Here is a 23,112-nt window from a genome sequence, read left to right as displayed (position 1 = left end):
CTGCATTATTGGGTTGCAGTATTTATGTGTGGCAGACGTTACTAATACTATAACCAGAAGATCAGGGTTAAGAAACTGCAATTTTTTTTTTTTTCTTGTTTAAGCTCTGTAAAAAATATTGTGCTGTTATATGGAAATGTTACTGCGTTTCACTTGCATCTCGACAATCTCTTCCACCTCTAGGATAAGGAATCCTATATTATTATTTTGTAAAGTTTTAATATGTTTGTTAATTCTAATGGGGATAATTTGGCAATATGGAGAAATGAGAGCAAGGTCTGGATAAGAAATTTGAAGTCTTGGTGTTGTGCTTTTAGGCAATGAGGATGTGTAGTGGCCGGTGACTATTGCTTCTGATGCTGCAGCAGCATGTCCGATGCTTGTTTCCCAGTAAGATTGTATTAGAAGGCAGTTGAAGAACTGGAGTGGAAGAAAGAGATAGTCTTTTTAGAAGAAAGAGATGACTCAGTGTGGCAGAGAAGAAAACACATTATATTTGACATGTGACAAAGCAGTTAGCAGGAACCATAGCTAAATACTTAATGTTTTTCACTTGCACCTAAAAAAACTAAGGGAGGTAGGTTAGAAGCCAGAAGGTGGGTAAGCCAGGGGGAGGGGAAGAGGAGAACAAGAATGCACGTTTTGAATTTAACAGTGTCCTGAAAAACTGTGGGTGAATACAGGTAAAAATAGCAGCTGTCCTGAATTCAAAAGTAGATATTTTCATTTTCTCGGGGCAAATGCAACAAGCAGGGGATAGTGAGTGTTTTCATCCACAGAGTTAACTTGCAAACAGTGGCAGAGCAAATGCCATGTTTACTAGTATGCAGTGAAAATGTGTTGTGATATTTCATGACTGTGTGTTTTTGTTTACTGAAGAATAATATTGTCTATACAATTGTGTTGACAGTGGCTGTCTCCAAATAAGCGATGAGATGTAATGCATCCTCCAGTCCATGCACGCTTCCTCTTGCAATTTGTGCATCATTCCTCAGTGGAAACCTTTAAACCCTAAAATTCAGGAAAAGAAAATAAATACATTATCATGGACCTGAGGGATTTTTACCTGTTGGCTGCTCTGATTGCCTGTTTAAGGCTGGATTCTGCAATAGCTCAAGAACTTATTTACACTATTAGAGAGGAATTGCCTGAAAATGTGCCCATAGGAAACATACCAAAGGATCTGAACATTTCTCACATCAATGCTGCCACAGGGACCAGTGCCAGCCTTGTCTACAGACTGGTTTCTAAAGCTGGGGATGCCCCTTTGGTGAAAGTATCCAGTAGCACTGGGGAAATTTTCACGACCTCCAATAGAATAGACAGAGAAAAACTCTGTGCTGGAGCCTCTTATGCTGAGGAGAATGAGTGTTTCTTTGAACTTGAGGTGGTGATCCTCCCCAATGATTTTTTCAGGCTGATCAAAATAAAAATAATTGTCAAGGATACCAATGATAATGCCCCCATGTTTCCATCTCCTGTCATCAATATTTCCATTCCAGAAAACACTTTGATCAACAGCCGCTTTCCAATTCCATCAGCAACAGATCCTGATACAGGTTTCAATGGTGTACAACATTATGAATTGTTAAATGGGCAGAGTGTTTTTGGACTGGATATCGTGGAAACTCCAGAGGGAGAGAAGTGGCCACAATTGATTGTTCAGCAAAACTTGGACAGAGAACAGAAAGATACCTATGTGATGAAAATCAAAGTAGAGGATGGAGGCACGCCACAGAAATCCAGCACGGCCATCCTGCAGGTCACAGTAAGTGATGTCAATGACAACAGGCCAGTGTTTAAGGAGGGTCAAGTGGAGGTCCATATTCCAGAGAATGCTCCTGTAGGCACCTCTGTCATTCAGCTCCATGCCACTGATGCAGACATAGGCAGTAATGCTGAAATCCGGTACATTTTTGGCGCCCAGGTCGCCCCGGCTACCAAAAGACTCTTTGCTTTAAATAATACTACTGGGCTGATTACAGTTCAGAGGTCCTTAGATCGAGAGGAGACAGCCATTCACAAAGTGACAGTGCTGGCTAGTGATGGCAGCTCCACTCCAGCTCGGGCAACCGTTACCATCAATGTTACTGATGTAAATGACAACCCTCCTAACATAGACCTCAGGTACATTATAAGTCCCATCAATGGCACAGTGTATTTATCAGAGAAAGATCCTGTCAATACCAAGATTGCCCTAATTACAGTTTCAGACAAGGACACAGATGTGAATGGCAAAGTGATCTGTTTCATTGAAAGAGAGGTCCCATTTCATTTGAAGGCAGTATATGACAACCAGTATTTGTTAGAAACCTCCTCTTTGTTGGACTATGAGGGCACCAAAGAATTCAGCTTTAAAATCGTTGCCTCTGATTCTGGGAAGCCCAGTTTAAATCAGACTGCCCTGGTAAGGGTTAAGCTTGAGGACGAAAATGACAACCCACCAATTTTCAACCAGCCTGTAATTGAGCTGTCAGTTTCTGAAAACAACCGACGTGGGTTATACTTAACAACTATTAGTGCCACAGATGAAGACAGTGGGAAAAATGCAGATATTGTTTATCAGCTTGGACCGAATGCCTCCTTCTTTGATCTGGACCGAAAGACAGGAGTTTTGACAGCCTCCAGAGTCTTTGACAGAGAGGAACAAGAACGATTCATTTTCACAGTAACTGCCAGGGACAATGGGACCCCTCCCCTCCAAAGCCAAGCGGCTGTGATAGTTACTGTTCTGGATGAGAATGACAATAGCCCCAAATTTACTCATAATCATTTTCAATTTTTTGTGTCTGAGAATCTGCCAAAGTACAGCACTGTGGGGGTCATCACAGTGACCGATGCAGATGCTGGCGAGAATAAAGCTGTGACTCTGTCCATTCTAAATGACAATGATAATTTTGTGTTGGATCCCTATTCTGGAGTCATAAAGTCAAATGTCTCATTTGATAGAGAGCAGCAGAGTTCCTACACTTTTGATGTCAAAGCCACTGATGGGGGCCAACCACCCCGTTCCTCTACTGCAAAAGTAACTATCAATGTCATGGATGTCAATGACAATAGTCCAGTTGTCATTTCTCCACCTTCTAACACTTCTTTTAAGTTGGTGCCCCTCTCAGCCATTCCTGGCTCCGTAGTAGCAGAAGTTTTTGCAGTTGACATTGACACCGGGATGAACGCTGAACTGAAGTATACAATTGTGAGTGGGAACAACAAAGGCCTGTTTCGGATCGATCCGGTCACGGGTAACATTACTCTGGAAGAAAAACCGGCACCCACTGATGTGGGCTTGCACCGTTTGGTGGTCAACATAAGTGACCTGGGGTACCCTAAGTCATTGCACACTCTTGTGCTTGTTTTTCTTTATGTTAATGACACGGCTGGAAATGCCTCCTACATCTATGACTTGATTCGCAGGACTATGGAGACCCCGTTGGACAGGAATATAGGGGACAGTAGCCAGCCCTATCAAAATGAGGACTATCTCACCATCATGATTGCCATCGTCGCAGGTGCCATGGTGGTCATAGTCGTGATTTTCGTCACCGTTCTGGTGCGCTGTCGCCATGCATCAAGGTTCAAAGCCGCTCAGAGGAGCAAGCAAGGGGCTGAGTGGATGTCCCCAAACCAGGAGAACAAACAAAATAAGAAAAAGAAAAGGAAGAAAAGAAAGTCTCCCAAGAGCTCTCTTTTGAACTTTGTGACCATTGAAGAGTCCAAACCTGATGACGCAGTTCACGAACCTATCAATGGGACCATCAGCCTGCCTGCCGAGCTCGAGGAGCAAAGTATAGGAAGATTTGACTGGGGTCCGGCACCTCCGACCACCTTCAAGCCCAACAGCCCTGACCTGGCCAAGCACTACAAATCTGCCTCTCCACAGCCTGCTTTTCACCTGAAACCAGACACTCCCGTTTCTGTGAAAAAGCATCATGTGATTCAGGAACTCCCTTTGGACAACACCTTTGTCGGGGGTTGTGACACCCTTTCCAAACGCTCTTCCACTAGTTCCGATCACTTCAGTGCCTCAGAGTGCAGTTCCCAAGGAGGCTTCAAGACAAAGGGCCCCTTACACACCAGACAGGTAAACGAGCACTTTTACTGGTCTATAAGTACTGCATACAAGTGCCCAGCCAACCAGTATTAACCTGCCAGTGTGTCTATTGTTTGGGTCTAACTTCAGCTTAGTTACAAAGAGGGAAAAAAAAAAAAAAAAAAAAACTTGACCCCTTTTCTAGTCCTCTGGGGCTCAGTCAAGAATGTTTAGAACAGCTTTGAAATTTCTAAGTTCTGAGAATTATTTAACTTCCCAGTTTCCTTCAAATGGCAAAAGATGAAAAGACGAAATAATTCCAAAATGTCCGGAGATAATGTTTGCTGAAGAAGAAAACCTGTCCTGATATGCCAAATTCTGCTCCTCAGGTTTCTAAATTGACCGCTTCAAGATTTTCACGTTACATTTGACCTAAAAAGTCACCTTCAAATCTCAAGTTTTAAATGACGTTTGAAGGTCTGACTGTAATTATGTTGGAGCTGTGGTTGCTAAAGGGGTTAATTTTTTTTTAAGTCTCTAAACAAGATAGGAGAATATTAAATGTACATCAGCTGTGAAGCACATAATTGTTGATAGATTGCACCTAAGCCATAGAGCAAGTCTACTCTTTGATTTCAGATGATTTTATTGTAATGTAGTAAATTGGGTATTGAATAGAAAGGTTTGCAGATTGTCCACAATGGCCAACGTCCTCTTTCAAAGGAAAATTAAAAAAAAAAAAAGAAAAAAAAGAAAGGAATGCTTTCTCCCTGATATAACTGAAAAGAATGAATCTATTGTAAATATTCTCTCGTCTTAGTAATGCATAAGTGATCTGTCATAACTCATTTTAAACTGTGAAATATGCCATATGAAGAGGGATTAAGAGGCTGAGAAACTCATATTTCAACCAAATCCAGAATTAGTTTTCTTAGGTCTAATAATTCCTTGTTAATAAAGATTTAAATGCAGCGCTGTCTAATTTATTTCACTGGTGCTTGTCTGTTACAACGAAAGTTGAGTGTCAATAATAGCCTGTAGATGGCACTAGGGTATCATGTCGCTTGTGCTGGCCAGGTGCCAATCCCGCAGTAGCAAGGAGAGCGGGGAGGGATGATCAAACTGGTACTATAGCCAAAGATACCTTTTATTTAATGATAGTTGCTCTGGAGCAAGTAGCATTTCAGTTCATTTGCTTGCTGTTTTGTGATTAGCTCTCACACCACCTTTCTAGGATTTCGTAATCCAAGTTCCATCTGTGTTGGTATTGAGTCCACCTATGGTGGTGGCCCATCTGAATTTGTTAAAAATAATGACTATAGAGCTTCAGAAAATCCAGTAAAGAAAAGTAAATGTGCAGGTAGTATTGACAGTCGTTGATTAGTAACTGAAAACTAAAGAGTTTTCTTTTTATTCATTTATTTTTTTGTGGGGGTGGGGCAGGATGGCGTAGGATGGGGTAGAATGTCTTGCTGAAACTCAATTTCCCGCTCACTATGTATCCAGTGTTTATTGCTCTGGAATGGCTTTAAGGTTCTGTGGTAGTTAGATGTTTATCAAAATAATTTTGACAATGAATCACATAGATACTCCCAGAACATTAACTATAATGCCTATGATTATACAACGAAAATCTCCATTTCTTAAAGAAAAATATTAAATATCTAGAACCATTTAAAAGTACCTACACTTAGAGTTTGAATGCACAGGACGAAGGGAATGAAAGAGCCAGCATAGAGGTTCTAGAGGAGAATGTGAAGTGACAAGATATAAGTTAAAGTTGGAGTAACTTTCACGTTCACTTCATCAGCTTTTTAAGAGGCTGAGATTTTAAAATTTAGAACAGTTCAAAGCTGAGTAAAGGCTTATGAAAGTTGGTAAATAGTCCAGGTAAGAAAAATAATTTATGAAATTAAGTGGATTTAAATATGATGTTGCTATTTTAATGAAAAGGAAGAAAATGGCTTTATATTATTTATTTTTAATGGGAAGGTCACTCACAATATACTGATGATATTTTATGAATTGCCTAATATCTTGAAAAGAAACATGCTTTAAAACTTTTCATATGAAATCTGAAATTTGACTTCCAAAGAAACATCCTTCTTTTCATATAAATTTGGTTGGTATTAGCATTAATGTACAGACCTGCTTTTTCTGATTTCTCCCCCAAAGTTGAAACCTTATATAGTACAGCGACATAAATGTTGAGTGCATTTTAGCAAGTATGGCCTAGCTCTTTTGCTGAGGCTTAGTCAGTCATAACAATATTTGTTTGTGGGATGTAATCTTTGAAATAGGATGCTAAGTAATTCTCTAACTGGAACTAAAGTGCAATTTAGACATTCCTTGAGGCCATATGTCACTGTGTAGTTCTCCTTGTAGGCATTTCGATGTTCAAATGGAGCTATAATTCACTATTATGATAAAGAGTTATTATAATGGCTCTTCTTTTACCTTTTAGAAGTTTTCATGCTGAGAAAGAAAACATTGCAATGTTGGAGAAAAGGAATATTGGGAGTAAGGAGAGGTGATCGTGATAGCAATATATACAATTTTATATATAAATTATATATATATACATATATATATGTATATATATATATATATATATATATATATAGAGAGAGAGAGAGAGAGAGAGAGAGAGAGAGAGAGAGAGAGAGAGAGAGGCATGTTTTCTATGAATGAGAACATAAATTGTACACTACTCTTTAATTTTTTTTTCTCCACACTTAACTATACAATTGTTATCTGAAAATGTTCTAGTTAAACTAAAAAGTAAAAATTCTGTACTTTGACTAGTGACTTTTCTACCAAATGTGCTCCTTCATTTCAACTAGTGGCCTTTTTACTAAATGTGTTCCTGAAGCTACACAATTTTGAAAAGTAGGATTTATTACAACAAAAGCTTTCAAAGGAATTTATAAACTAATGTATAGTCTATGAAGATTTTTAGTTGAGTGGGCATGTTTACAGGGACACCTTTTCACTTTATGGTGCTAGTTGATGTGTGGATAAAATGCAAGATTCTTGAGTAAACGTTACCAAATTTAAATGTCATTAATTTCTATTATCTGTACAGTGAAAACATAATGTCTGACTTTCACACCCTAAGTTTGCCTGTAGTACACTGATTCTTATTTTGTCTGACTTTTTCACCCTGCTGTTTTCCCTTGTGTGACCCTGAAAAGGACCTGTGAAACAACTGTAAAATATCTTCCTCAACCACTGTTTTGTTGAGCTTCCATTTGTCTTGAGTGTAACAAATCTGTTACCGAATTGTCCACAAATTATTTTTCTTTTGGAAGTACCCTTAGCATTCACAGACTGAGTGAAATTGTCTTTTTGGAAAGCAAGACATGGCTTGATATTTATTCATAACTAAGCAACGTTCATTGTTACAGGGTTAAGAGGATGACATAAGCAATACTAGTAGGGTTTTAAATCATCAAGCTCATTGGTGTATTTTCTCTAAAAGGAAAGGATAATCTTAATGGATGTGATTTTTAAAATATGATATTAAGTTCTCAAATTTTAGGGTTTCTCAGAATCCCCTGGAGGGTTTCTTACATGGGGTTGTTGGGCCCCACTCCCAGGGGTTCTGATTCAGTACCACTTGGGTCCAGCCTGGAAATTTATACTGCTGTCAAGACCCTCGGTGATGTTGCTACTGTTAGTTCAAGGAACACACTTTGAGAACCACTGCCTCAGCATATTGGAACAAGTAATGTCAGCTCCTTTCCCTTTCAGATTATCGTTTCCAGAGGACCTGTTTTTCCACAGTCCAACTCTTAGCTCAGTTATTGACAGCCATTTATTGTAGCTGGAGGCTTTACAGTAAGCTGTTTATTGCTGTTTCCCAACCCAGTTGACAGCTTTTGGGAATTAATTTTCTTGGCCCCAGTTTGCTTTTTGCAGATGTATAAATGAAAATGTTAAAGAAAGAAAAAAGTGACCTATTTACATTTGACAACTTCTTCCAGTCATAAAACAATCTGTGATAGTTCACTAGACTTTTTCGGTCTGGGTAAACATTCATATTTGATTTTCTAAGTGAAATGCTCATTTTAGAGCTTAACATCTTTAACTTTTCACAATCTAGAGTATTTGCTCATATATACATTTGTGTATATATCGAACAAATTATGCATTGAAAATGTGTATTTATGCTGTACTCAAGTGTATACATGTACTTTTACAGCATAAAGGGAATTGCTTCTATTTCCATTCACTTAGAGATACTGTATTACATTTATGATTACTTTTCATTTTTGAGTAATCCCACTACAACCACTACAGAAATGCTGTTTGTCGTGCAAAATGTGCAAGACAGTCATAGAATTGCTATTTAGAACTGTGAGAAAGAAAAATGTAGTTGAAAGTAAAGGAGGAAAATGTTAACCAATGTGAGGCTCACAAAAACCTTCATGATATTTTAAACCACTGAATTTCTCAGTATATTGTGACAGTTAAACATAGTGGCATGTGGAGAAAAACTGCTCCCCGAAATGTAAATTATATTTAAAATGTTACCAGTTGTAATTTTTATTTTTACTCCTCCCTTTTGGCTAAGTGCTCGATGATCATGAAATCAGTTTATGAGGTAGAAGATACCCAGACCCTTTGGATAATGATTCCGGCATTTGAAATGAGGATGGACCATCCGTTCACACTGTCTACCTTTCCTCTTCAGTTTGTGAGACAAATATTTGATATGTTTTCAGCATGATACACCTAGTCTACAAAATTTAAGGTACATTTTATAATTTAGTGCTAATAACCTTTAGGAAAGTAAAAGTAGTAAGTTGCCAGTGTATTAAGCATAGACATGTCTATAGATTCCGGAACATTTGTTAACATAGAAAAAAGAATTTCTGTGGTTAAAATATTCTATTATATTGTTTTCTAAATTTTGTTGCAATTAATTCTATAGATAGACATACTGTAAACTGATGTTCCTGGAGTTTCAAATGAGTTGTCCTTCTGGTGTCACATAACAGGCTTTGGCATCATTATAATTACCTTGTAAATATTGTACTTGAAATAATATGTTATAGTCTTATGGTATATACCTAGTCTTATTAGTTAAACATTTCAAGCTATAATTTAGCTTGTTATAATAGCACAAAATAAATTAAAATATATGAAATAGTAAAATAGAGAGAATTTAGATGGAATGCAAGACCTAAAACCTAAAATCAGATTTTTTATAACCAATTGTAAATTATTTTGACTCTTGAAGTTTTATTTTCATACTGAATGTCTATAGAGTACATCCAAAACATTAGAAATGACATGCTATTTTCATAGTCCATTATTTTACGTGATAGTGCTGAGTTATGGAAGCGATACCTTTTCATCATATTTTCTCAAAAGCTCTGTGTCCACAATTATTTTTATTTTATTATTTAGATTTTTTGACTTCTCAATTTTTATTTTTTTTTGGTTTGGGGGGTGGGAGGATGCATAAAACTACAGTGGTTGTGATGGTCAACAGTACTAGACTGGGTTTTTACAGCATTTGGTGCCATGTCAACTGTATCATACTTTTTCAGTATTTTCTCAGATTGCCAGAGTGAAATTCTTAGCTTGCCAATAGTTAAAAAAGACAAAAACAAAACTGTGAATCTGATTAATTGTTTACCACTTTTATTTAAAATCCTTGAAGTAAGCTTTCTCTGAATTCAGTCTGGTGTTTCCTAGAAGGCGATCCTTTATTAAAACTATAAATTAGTCTTTTTCTAATATTAACAAGTCAGTTAATAGCTAATATATTTAACATAGTTGGAAACTAAGTAATAATTATTTAATGTGGATTTTTGAATTTTGGTTTCCTTGACCACTGGTTTTAATACATTTTCCAGAAGTTGTTCCATATCTTGGTCCTAACATGTATGTCAGATTTGTTTGAATATGACTCTAATCTGAGGCCAGGAATTAGAATTTGGGAAGCATATGAGTCAGCCACTTAATAAGTAATGCTGCTAATGTACTATGGCCTTTTTAACAGCTAGCATGCCCCAAATCCGCATCAGATCACAGAAGGCAATCCCAAGATAGAAATGTAATTTCTCGTGTAGATAAGGAGATATACATTGGTGTTTAAGATTTCATCAGTTGTTTCAGAAAGCTGTTAAATCTGTCAAACATTTCATTTGTTTGATACAAACCTGTTGGGCTGTCAGTCATGAGAAACATAGAACAGGAAAGATATATTACCATGACTGACATTTTGGTTTTGATTTATATCCTTTTTTTCCCTAAGCTAAGAGTCATTAAAATGTGAAATTCCTAACTAAGTTAAACAACCACACTTCCTTAACAGTACTGAGCGATGGCAGGAAGAAACTAGGAAAACAACCCATATTTAATCTCGCTCACTCATGTTTTTGTCCTATATCTAGTTTGTCTCCTACAGACAAGGACAGTGGCAAAATCCGTAGAATTTTCTGAGCCATAATGTATAACATTATGACATTCAAAACTCAAAGTTACTCATTAGGGATCTGTTTTAATATATTTATTCATTATTTAAATGACATGTGAACATATTTTCCCCCATCCTTTAACACTTTGATTGATTGCAGTGTCATAAGCACATATCATGTTTAAACTGATGGACTTGAGAACACCTGTATGTACAGGTGGGAGTGGTGTAGATATAAGCACAGGCAAGATGTCTGAGGCATATTTGATTCTTTCTAATCATTTTACATTGATCTGGAATTCCTTCAGAAAATATATTCTCTTTTATCGAAAGGACTATACTACAGCTTCACCACTCATGAATTGATACAGATATTTAATTATTTGGCGGCAGGAAAGAACAGAAATATGCCCAATTTTACCATGTTTGTATAATTGCTTGTGTTTTAACATTCTTCCAGTTTGTCTTTCTATCTGACCATCTCTACATTTTCATATTACACTGCTTTGTTAATATCCAGTTTGTGGCCTTTTTCAGTCTGTTAGCACTTGATTAAGAAATACTCTAATCCCTTCCAGGATATTGAGAAACTAATGGATTGCAGAGTATTTGGGTCTTTAAGCTTCAATTGTAAATGGTATGAAGAATTGTCATTGAGCTGATATTTGCATATCTCTCTCCCAGTGCTAGTTACTTTGCCTCTGCCTCCTTTTTTTCTTCTCCTCCTAATCTTCGGCTTTCATTCTAAGAATATTTATTTTAGTGGGAAATAAGCATGCCCTGTGATAGAAATGTAGGATTCACCTCTAAATGAATGCCATCCCAGACAAGGAAGTTCTGGCACATTTTGCATAGATCTGTATGAACACAGTGAACCCTTCATAAGCTCTTAGATTCCAGGAAATCAGTGCTGAAAATTAAGTGGGGTTTTAAAGATTTGCAAAGTAGAGAGCTTTGTATAATGCTAGTATTGCAGGTGCCTATTAAATATGAAGTAAAAGCTTTGTAATACAACTAGCTAACACATTTCCCACATTAGAGTGATTTATAACCTAGGGAATTAGTCTTGCCTATTTTCTCCAAACACAGAAATACAGGATGCATCTGAAAGAAGAAAAATTTCAAATACATACCTTAGAATGAACAGATTTTCCGGTGATGATTCTAACCATTTAAGGTAGACAATGCAGGCTCTCTCACACATACCTGTGGTACTTCCAGTGCCCACTATCTGGTCTTCTCCTCTCCCGAGAAGAAACTCACACTTGTGTGTGCAGATTCTCCTCTAAATGTAGATCAGATTAAAATCTTAGGTATTTGTAAAACTATAGCATCATCAGAATGAGGAGGGCTGGCCACTCAGTGAGTGCTTTGATCCTCCTAGGAATTGTCTTGAATCATTTCTCAAACTGTACTTTCAGAATTCATTTCTGCCCTGTTTGTAGTGTGTATTTGTAGCACCGCATTTCATTCCAGACACATGGGAGTACATGGTTTGCAGAGTATTTACCTTCATGACAGTGTTCAGTCAAATGCCTCACTGTTCTTAAATGCTTAACGTCTTTGGCCCTGTTAGACATGAATCAGTGGAAACAGCCATGCGTATTTTTTAAATGGTTTTTCAAATTTTGTATTTTTTTAGAAGAAAGAAAAAAGTATGTAATCCCTTTGCAGTCCACAGTGGGTAGAGGGGACTTGCTGAGCATCATCATAGATGATTGATTTTGAAAACAAAACAGTTTTTGTGCAAGACAACAGCAACCGCAATTCACAGCAAATTGAGGTTTTTTTTCTCATTAAACAAACCTCAATGAGGAAAAGAATGGAAACACAGAAGGATATAGAAAATGAAGCCGTGTGTTTTATAGGAAGAAAATGTCTTTTGCTGACAGTAGTTCCATAGTAGATCTTTTCTTGAGGAAAAAAAAAAACACACTGGTGCTTTTTTGGATTCGGAGGATACAACCAATCTGTGCCTCTGTGTGATAGCAGCTGCATGCTGAGGACTTTCAAATACACAGCTACAGAGGATTCTGCAGGGAACTTATTGTAGAAGGTGCAAGTGACAAATGGAGACAAAATGGAGTGAGTTTTGAGTTGTGAGTTGATGCTCTCCTGTGTCATATGTTCATGGCATTGAACCAATTTTTACATTGGAAGTCTAGAATAGCCTTCCCTCTGTTTGTCAACTGTGAAAACACCTGGGTTGGCAAATTTTCTTTGCTCCCTTTCTTGTCATTCACTAGGTAGACTATTCATTTGTTATTTAATATATAGCTGCTTTCTTGTTTCTTGATAGATTTTTAAATTATACAAAATTATTTCTGTGTATCTTCCAAAAAAAATAGCAAAAAAAAAATCTTTTGCCCAAGAATATCCATAAAGTGACAAATAAAACGCTCAAATGTGGTCCTCCTAGGAATAGCAAATCTCTATTTATATTTTTTTCTTGGCAATTTTTAAAATCTGTTTTTTCTTACTGATACCATTTTTAAAGTTAAGAAATCATGTTAAATTTAGCTATATAGATTAATGTTTCAATGTATTCCCAATCCATTCAAATTTACAACATAAAAAAAAAAGATGTTAGAATTTTTATGAAAATACGTTCTCTTTTTTTGCTGCAAATGGAAATGAGTATCAAAATTACATTAAACCATAGTAAAAACAGACACAATCTTTAGGATATTTTTGTTTGACATGAACTTATTATTTTTATTCTTGGTCTTGACAGCAAAATCTTCTGCCAAATAGTGACAACAAAATGTTTTGAATAAAGATTGATTTTTTTTTTTTCAAATTGGTAATAGTTAAGCAAAATCATTTTAACACCTAAAGTCTCTGTTTTAGAAAATTAAATTCTGCTTTAGCTAAAGGTTGTTGACTTCTGGATGATACTGGGAGTAATGCTTCTCAGGGTTTAAACTATTCTTGCAGGGCCATGTGGCATTGGCAGAGCTGTGTGTCCTCCCCAGCCCTTGCAGTGTCAACCCCAGGAGTATATTCAATTCTTCAAAACAGGGCCTGGTTCCTCATGATCTTTTTGTCTCAAATGACAACTCAGTCAACTCAAATCCTGGTATGTCATAAAGCTTAATAATTTAGGAGCATGTAAGAAAGTTCCTCAAAGTAAGAGACTATGTCTTACTTACCTTTGTACGTCCAAGACTAAACTTATAGCAGTGCATAGAAGAGTGAACTTGGTAGGCATTCAATAAATGCTGAGCTAGCCTGAGAGCTCAGCTGATATTGGAATCATGCTTTATATATGTATAATATTTCCATTCATTTAATCTCTATAGCAACAATACAAAAAAGATATTACCATTCTTACTCAACTTACGTAGAAATTGAAAAACCTGCAGCTTTTATTTTCAGTCTACAACCGTACCTCTAGATTGGTATTTCTTACCCATATGTGGTCTATTTTACCTGTAAAACATTTCCTAGGCCAGATACAAGTTTGAAGCATCTTATTCATTAGGGACATTATTTGTGTTGAAAAGGACTGCAACCCATTTATTAAAAGCCCACAGGACAAGGCAACTCAGGGCACCCAATATTGTTCTTCATGAGTTACCTCCCAGGAAACTAACTCTGGAGAATAAGATTACATGAAAGTGTAGTGAGCATATGACACACTAAAGCTCATCTGGATGTATTTCTGTGACAGAGGCCAAAATGAGTAAAGGATACACCGGGAGTGCCAAAAAATGTATACAAGTGGACACTTTGGTTAACGTTGCTCAAGCAGTAGTTCGCTGTCATGGGAAGTGTCTGCCCACTGACGGTAACCACTTTGAGCACCTCTTGTAATTGCAGAAGTCAAAAGTTGCTTGTATTCATCTTTTGTTATTGGTATATATTGAGTATTACAAGTTTAATAGTTTCTTCCTTGCTTAAAATGTGTATACATTTTTTTGGCACCCTCTGTATATGGGGAAAGTTCTGAAGGTCTGGCTTCGGCCACTGTCCCTGTTTTTCTCTATAGCAACTGGAGCCTAGATACCAAAAGTTCTAATTGGGTTTAAGAAGTGTTTGTGTGTGTATGTGTGGTTGAAAAGTCCCCATGCTGCCAATCTAAGAAATTATGATCTCTGTGGCACCCCACCATGCATATTTCTGGAGGTCCAGTGAAGACCCACCTAACCTCACCTAGTCCCATAAATGAACAAGTATAGTAATTCTCAGATTCTGCATTTTGCCATTTTAATTTTTTTTACACAGTGCAGTATAATTAAGACCTTTATGTCATTTATCACTGTCTTGACTAATCATTTCTGTATTTAGATCAGTGAGAGAGTAGAAGAGAATTAGAAAACTGCTGATTCTAATATGCATAAATACACTCTTTTATCACTTACTCATATATATATGTGGTTTCCATTTTCTCCCTCATTTCTTAGAACTATGTCTGCGCATTCTAACATCTTTCTTCATATTAGGATATAATGGGAAGGGAAAGGGGGACTAAATAAACAGGATCGGATTCCTTTTCTTCCAAGCCTCCTCATCCAAATATTTTAAAAAAACTTTTAAAAATTAATTTCGTGTGTACAAAACACTGTAATAGATAGACATTTATCATTTATACCCCTCACAAAGTAATAACCCCCTCCCCCATCCACTATCCCTCTGACATCGCACACAGCCATTACATTTCCACTGTCTCTATTCCTAATGCTGTACTCTCCTTCTTGTAACCATATGTGTGTGTGTGTGTGTGTGTGTGTGTGTGTGTGTGTGTGTGTGTGTATATATATATATATATATATATATATATATATATATATATAAAATTGTAGTTGACATTCATTATTGCTCAGCTTCAGTTTCAGGTGTACAGTGCAGTGATCAGACATCTACATCTTTCCTGAGGCCGTCCCCTAACGACACAAATGTCCATCAGATACCCTACAGAATTTTTTCAACATTATTGATTACATTCCCCAAAATTGACTTTCATAACCCCGTGGTGATCTTGTGGCTACCGAATATGCTTTCTAATCCCCTCACCTTCCCCCTGTTCCCACCCCTGCTCCCATCTAGCAACCCTCAGTTTTTCCTCTGTGTCTCTGAGACTGTTTCTGATTAGTTCATTCATTTATTCTATTCTTCAGATATCACATATAAGTGCGATCATATGGTATTTGTCTTTCTCCATCTGACTTATTTCACCTAATATAGTGTTCTCTAGGTCCATCCATATCATTGCAAATGGTAAGATTTTGTGCTTCTTTATGGCTGCCTAATACTCCATTGTATAAATGTATCACAGTTTCTTAATCCAGTCATCTACCGATATTTTGGTTAAACCTTTGAATACTTAGATTATTGAATGATTATGTCTAAACATAATGATTAACTAAACCTACAGTTAATAGTAGTGCAGCTTTTATTTTCAGTCTACAACCGTACCTCTAGACTGGTATTTCTTACCCTTATGTGGTCTACTTTTACCTGTAAAACACTTCCTAGGCCAGTAACAAGATTGAAGCATCTTCTTCGTTAAGGACATTATTTGTGTTGAAAAGGACTGCAACCCATTTATTAAAAGTCCACATGACAAGGCAACTCAGGGCACCCAATATTGTTCTTCATGAGTTACCTCCCAGGAAACTAACTCTGGAGAATAAGACTACATGAAAGTGTAGTGAGCATATGACACACTAAAGCTCATCTGGATGTATTGCTGTGACAGAGGCCAAAATGAGTAAAGTATATACCGGGGGTGCCAAAAAATGTATACAAGTGGACACTTTGGTTAACGTTGCTCAAGCAGTAGTTCGCTGTCATGGGAAGTGTCTGCCCACATACAGTAACCACTTTGAGCACCTCTTGTAATTGCAGAAGTCAAAAGTGACTTGTATTCATCTTTTGTTATTGGTATATATTGAGTATTACAAGTTTAATAGTTTCTTCCTTTCTGAAAATACGCATACATTTTTTTGGCACCCTCTGTATTTGAGGAGAGTTCTGAAGGTCTGGCTTCAGCCACTGTCCCTGTTTTTCTCTATAACAGCTGGGGCCTGGCAACAAAAGTTCTAATTGGGTTTAAGAATTGTGTGTGTGTGTGAGTGTGTGTGTGTGTGTGTGTGGCTGAGAAGTCCCCATGCTCGCCAATCTAATCTTGGTATTTGTTTAATAGAAACAAGTTTGGAGGGGAAAAAAGTTATCACATTAAAAATTTCCCTGGATAGACTTTTGAGCCATCCAGACAACACCCAGTATCATGTATGAATTCTATAAAAAGAAACATAATACTAATTGAATAGTGACTAAAGCAGTGTCTAGCTACTATATTAATTTTAGAAAGATAAATTTGGTATCTAATAGAACTCATAGTAATGGTTTCTCAAGACTCAAATAGACCTTTGAGATTATTTGGCCTACTTACTTCCTTTTCCAGATTAAAAAAAAATGAGACTATAAAAAGTAATTTGATTTTTGAAGTAAAAAGAATGACTTAATGAACTGTAACTTAAAAACTATGTGACATTGGGTACGTCATTTAAATGCACTGTCCTTGCTTTCCTAAGTCTATAAAATGGATGTAATCATGCCTAATCTGTAAGCTTTTTATGATATTAAGGAGCAGGTATGTGGGTACATGTGAATGTCTGGCCCATGGTAGGTAGATACTAAAGAAAGAAAACAAAAACAAAAACTACCTGTTTTTCTACCCCTTTTGTCCTTGGATGCCAAGTTACCACTGACAGAGACACCCTATTTGACTTAATACATGTTCTTGGTTTTGTTTTTGGTGGTTTTCTGGAATCTGAGTTTCATTATATGTTTTTAATATGCAAGTTATATCTATTTATTTGCTTTTGGTATAAAACACTGCTTTTTGGTTATTTAGGATTTCTGAAATGTTGAGCTTTGTAACAGCATCAGTGTACAACAGATAGGATATTAGATTTTCTTTTGATATTAATCCATGTTGTTTCACAGTTGTATAGTCATTTCATCTTTCATTTTGAGTATTTCACTATATTAATTTGCATTTTGTGTTTTAAGATTATTTTGCTTCTTTTAGTATTTGTTATTAATTTATTTCCCTATTGATTATCCATAGGGACTCCACCTGTGTGGGGATTTTCACCTTATCATCACTCCTATTATAAAGCAACATATAAGAGAGTGAATCTGTTTCATGAGTTGTACTTAACACAGCTGGGGCCATTTTAAACCTGCTGGTTTTTGCTTCCAATTATTTAATAAACTAAAAAGCATCTATACTGAAGTAATGGCATCCATGGTGTAATGAAACTAGTTAAAATGCCTTGGAGCATTTGGATCATTTTTCTGGGATTCACCAAATTTATGCCAGAAACATAATGACCAATATTTTTTACTCAACTATTTTTGTTATTTTAAAATAATATATATGCATTTATAAATAAATGTTTAATATCTGAATATGCAAGTTTTTAATGTTTGAGTATGTGGGTGACATAACAGAAATGAGACCCAACAAATAATATATAATACATTATGATAATACCTGAAATACGTTTTCTTAATATCCTGGGGCCAAAATCATTGCCTAATGTTGGAATAGCTGAAAACATCAAGATAAAGTGAATGATTTGGATTTGGAAAAGAATATAGTGAGGATTTGTCATTAATTCAGTTAACTTTATCAACAAAATAAGAAGTAGAAATAGTCAAATTTCAATTGGTCTCATTGTGTCTTAGATTGTAGAAATTAAATTTTTAACTTCTGATTGATGTTCGCTACCCTTTCAATGCATTTCAATTGTTTGTAGACTGACCTTTTGGTTCAGTTTTGATTTCATATATATATTCAATTGCTCTGTAAGAAGAAAGGACTTTAAAACAAAACAGACAATGGCAAGAAAACTTATTCTTTGTTCTTGGAAAAACTTAAACAGATAACACATGGCAAAGTGGCATGATTTCCTTTAGACAACTGCTCATTTTATAAGATGTGATATCCGTCTGACAGCATTGGCATACTGAGCAGAGTGGGGACAGAATATGGGTTTTACCTTGGGTATCACACTTCATGGAGTCATAAATATTATAGTATGGCATATAGTAGATGTTCAATAAATTCTACTTAATCCCACAACTGGGGCAAATGTGAAGATAATCAGGCAAAATGAGAGTGTTGAACACACTTTAAATGGCAAGAATCAGACTTTAAGTGTTTGGCTTCATTGTTTTATTTGCAATGTTTTGCATTTTCATGGCATCAAGTAAATAGACATGTACTATATATAAGCTAAATGTAAATTCAGATGGCACCATTGTATGTTGTCCGTATCAACAATATCTTCTACTAACTCATAGAAGAGAGAGGTAATTGTACATCCCACGAAGTTTATGTAAATTCTAGTTCAGACAATTACCAAATACTTATTTTGTCAAGAGAATTATATTACTTGTACTGCACCTTTCACATCTTTCCTTTTGTAAACAGATTCACTCGATTTTCTCATTTAGCAATGTAAAGGACTTTTGCTTCCTTCTGAACTCTTATGTTATTTGGGCTGAATCCTGACAACTAGACAATATCCATTCAGCCTTATCAGTAGACTTCTGAACCATATTTATATTATCTTTAATATATAATAAAGCTTATTCCAGAATTATATCCTGTAGTTTCAAATGTGCATTATTTTTTAAAATTTTCTGATATATAAGTATGAAATTTTTCTGCTGCCAAAGAACTGTGACATGATCTATTGATATATATGAAAATCAATTTTTTTTATTTTTTATTAATTCTGCTATTCAACAGACATCTATTGAGTAACTGCTGTGATCTAGGAATTAAAAAAAAAAAAAAGGAATAAAACGTTGTCTTTGCTCTGAAAAATTCCAGTGAGTTTTAAAAAAAACGTTGTCTTTGCTCTGAAAGATTCCAGTGAGTTTTAAACAAAATAACATTTTTTTTTAATTCTCTTACTAAATATATATATATATTCCCTCAGTTTTAAATTGATGTCATTATTTCCCTGAAATATATTTTTAAAAGTATCTCCTTTTTTGAACTAGTGCTGGAGACTTTATCTTTCAGTAGGGTAATAAAATTCTAAGATCTATTACTCTAATTATAAGAATGCCAAGTTTAAATTTATCCTTTGGTTAATTTAGAGGGAAATGTACTTTTTCATCCTTAAAATCACATTTCTTCTACAGGCAAAGGTGTTAATAAAATATAGTTGCAAGTAAAACTTGATATTTGTAACTATATGAGATCAGCATATTTTCTATAGTAAAAAATGCTTTAAAAACATGGCACATATTGATAATGTTGACTAATAGCATAAAAGACAGTTCCACTTATATAGGGATCCACTTAAAAGGGGCATTTTGAGTCATGATATTCTACAAAAGAATATCCAGCCTTCACCCTTTGAAAAGACATTACATAGACATGGGACATAGATGTTAAACTCTGGTTAAAATAAATGTTTGACTTAATTGGCTTTTACCTCCAGATGGTGCTGACCTTTATTATATATAATTTTTTCTTAAATTGAAAAAATTTCATATCCTAAAAGTTTGGTTTCCTTTCATCACAGCACAAAATGTTATTATTGGGCTTTACATTTCAGGCAAGACAGACTATGTTGTTTGTAACTTAATCATTTCTAAAACTCTAATAATTTACATATGAATGAATGTTTATATGAGCAGGCCATTTCAAAATTTCAACATAATATTCAAGCAAAACAAATCTTTTTTTTTTAATAATGCTTTTAATGACTTACTTGAATATTTTTGTGCAAATCTATTTTTAAGGTAGATTGTTACTGTCAGAGAATGTACTATTTTATTTGTGGTTAGGCATCAGTGGTAACCATTAAGCTGGTGCAAAAAAGAGCTTTCCAACTTCTCTGCAGCTACTTAAGCAAATAGCTCCCAAGTAATTACTATAATGTGAATGCACTAAAAAATTGAAACCTGGCAAAATATGTAGATCTCAGGAATAAAATTTATAACAGCGCTTTTTAATTTAATATATTGATTAAAATATATACAATTGTTTTTGGAAATAATAAATATATTGCTATAACCGAATCATGTAATTAAATGTAATCCACTGTTCAGTAATATGAACATGGGCAGTTTGGAAAGCTAATTTAGAACCAAGCAACAGGATATAAGCTTAGTAAAACAGATACATTCAAATAAAGGTTTCTGTGGAAATTAAATGAGGGATACACTGTCTGTATTAACCAATTTCTACATAAAATTAGAAATGTGACAGTTTCACCATTACCCACAGTGATAGTTAACTTGGTGTTTTTACATAGTTTTAATTCCTTGCTCAATATGAATTGATATAAGTGACTATGCATTGCTTTACCAAAGAAAATAAACCAGTAGGGGTTATTAAAATAAAAACTTAGATTTTCCCATTTTCAAAACATTTATACACTTTGCTTTCTCATTTCTGGCAGCAATAATATCTACTCCAAACCACTTATACTTTGCTAAAATTTCACTTAGCATCTTGAGAATGCAATTTTCTCATCTGAAAGATTATTGGATTCAGGCATTTTTTTTGTTTTAATTTTTATTATTGAAAATAGAACTACAGCTTTTGTGAATTACTTAGGGAAATATCAGTGTTTGGCAGGTCTCCTCTTACCACCCAACTCCGTTTGGCCTACTTCTTTCTATCATCAGTTGATAGATGTTCAAACAGTACCAATCAATGTTAACATTGGCTCAAGAAAAACAATTACAAAGTAAATCATACGGTTCAGGCTCTCCTGACAATGAACAATTTGCAATATTTTCACTGTTTGTATGATCTGTGTTATCAGGCTCTTGCATTAGTGTTGATAAGAGAGCATTGCCTTTATCTTCTTTGAGGTCTCTGCCTGATTAATTTTTCCCTTCTGAACTAGAAAATTAATTTTATTCTCCTACATCGGAATCACAAAACGGAAGAATTATAAAACCTCAAGCAGATTACTGGTATTTATACTTTGATGGGAAAACTATCAACTTAAAATAATATGTAGCTACCATATTTTATATCAGTAATATTATACTAGTTATGTTTAAATTTTATTTTCTGTCATAAGGCATTTTTAGCATTTCAACTTTTGTGACTATTGGAGAATTCCACATAATTCGGGGATAATGAGTACATATAGTTTTAAAAAAGTCAAACAGTAGTAATTTTGATTGATGATTCATTTGTTTACAGGATAAGTCTTACAAAAGCTAATTCAATCTAATGCTCACGGATTTTATTGGCAGCTCCTTCATTCAAAGACAAAATTGAGTAAACTTGAAGAAATGATGTAAATACTCAGAACTGTCAATCTATTGCTTAAGGAAAATCAAGTTTGGGATGAAAGGGACTAAATTACAAATAAACTGAAGTAGCCCCCAAATATACCACCTGAATGTGGAACAGATGCTAATTGCTTATAGGAATATAAATTAGGACTATGTTTTGTCATAGCAGAAACTACCACATTTTCTCCAGAACTCGGAAGAAACAGGGCCCTCTTAGAGGGTGGTTGTCATCTGTGCAGTAGTGTAGGAATTCTTACTCACTAATATCTCAATGATTTCAGAACTTCAAAATGTGCTGGCATTTAGTACTGCTTACTGTGTTCTGTTCTTTCATCTTGTAAAAACTTGACGAAAACCCATTCCTATCATTGGTGTTGGTGGAGGTATTACAAAAAGAGTATTTTACACTGTAGGTAGATGAGTTCAGGAGCTACTTTGTGAGTTTGGAATGCTAATCTAGATGGAACAGGTGTAGTTTCAGAAATGGCACACGTTGGCCACCAGATACTTTCTATTTGTTTTTCATGTTAAGCAAATTGTCTAATACTATTACCCTGAATGTGGTGCAACAAAGGTACATTTCTTAACCATATGGCTATCTGCACATGATATGTTTTCTAAATATTCATTGCATAGATGTAAGGTCATTTGGAGGTTATTCCAAAAAAAAATAATAAATCCCCAAACTAATGTTACTAATTCAGGTGACAGCAAAATTTACAGAATTTAAAAGTGGAATAAAACAACAACAAAAAACAGATTAGTGTCAAATGAAAACCCTGTGATTTCTGCATAAGAAGTGCTTTAGCTATTTGGGGCAGTAATTGGTGGAATGAGATGTAAGGAGTCTCTGACCAGGTGAGAGTTGGACAGACCAAGACTTAAAATCCTGTGAGTTTCTGGAACATTGTCATGATGAGCCATTTTGTGGACAATACAGCAAATCACAGCTATATGATTAATCAAATCAGTTCTCTATTGTAAAACTACAAAAAAGATGATGTCCACTGGCATATAATTTGGAATTGGATGTTTGCAGATTAATGAATTTACGTAGCCTGTGCCTTCTAATATTTTGCCGGGAAAGAAAGAAATTAATTAAGAATTGGGATAAAGCAACATTCAATAACCATAAGAGAGTTATAGTAGCCTCTATATACGGGGAAAGCTAATAATAAAGAGAATAAACTCATTAATAGTATGTAATGGAGATTGAAACTAATTATTGAGTACTTTAACATGATTCATCATTACTTTATTACTAAAAAAATGTAAACATGCTTTTAAACATATTAAAATAACTGGCCAAAATAAACCACAGTAATTTCAGCTAAATAGCAAACAATTTCATGGGAGACAT

General features: G+C 35.3%; 1 protein-coding gene across 8 annotated transcripts in view; it reads left to right on the top strand.

The window, feature by feature from the left end:
* Positions 1-23,112, top strand: part of PCDH9 (protocadherin 9) — an 870,283-nt gene that overhangs the window by 911 nt on the left and 846,260 nt on the right. For 7 of the 8 annotated variants that reach the window (XM_074329354.1, XM_074329353.1, XM_019712377.2 and 4 more), the window contains exon 2: positions 911-4,081. In XM_074329354.1, coding sequence (XP_074185455.1) covers positions 1,046-4,081 — 3,036 coding nt within the window. In that variant the 5' untranslated portion in view covers positions 911-1,045. Of the gene's footprint in view, positions 1-910; positions 4,082-8,606; positions 15,176-23,112 lie in introns of those variants that run through there. The other variant, XM_019712379.2, reaches the window with a different exon arrangement.

This window comes from Rhinolophus sinicus, linkage group LG04 (assembly GCF_036562045.2).
Source record: "Rhinolophus sinicus isolate RSC01 linkage group LG04, ASM3656204v1, whole genome shotgun sequence".
NCBI classification, from domain to species: Eukaryota; Metazoa; Chordata; class Mammalia; order Chiroptera; family Rhinolophidae; genus Rhinolophus; species Rhinolophus sinicus.
Note: the sequence above shows the minus strand (reverse complement) of the source record. Positions and strands in the feature narration are given on the sequence as shown.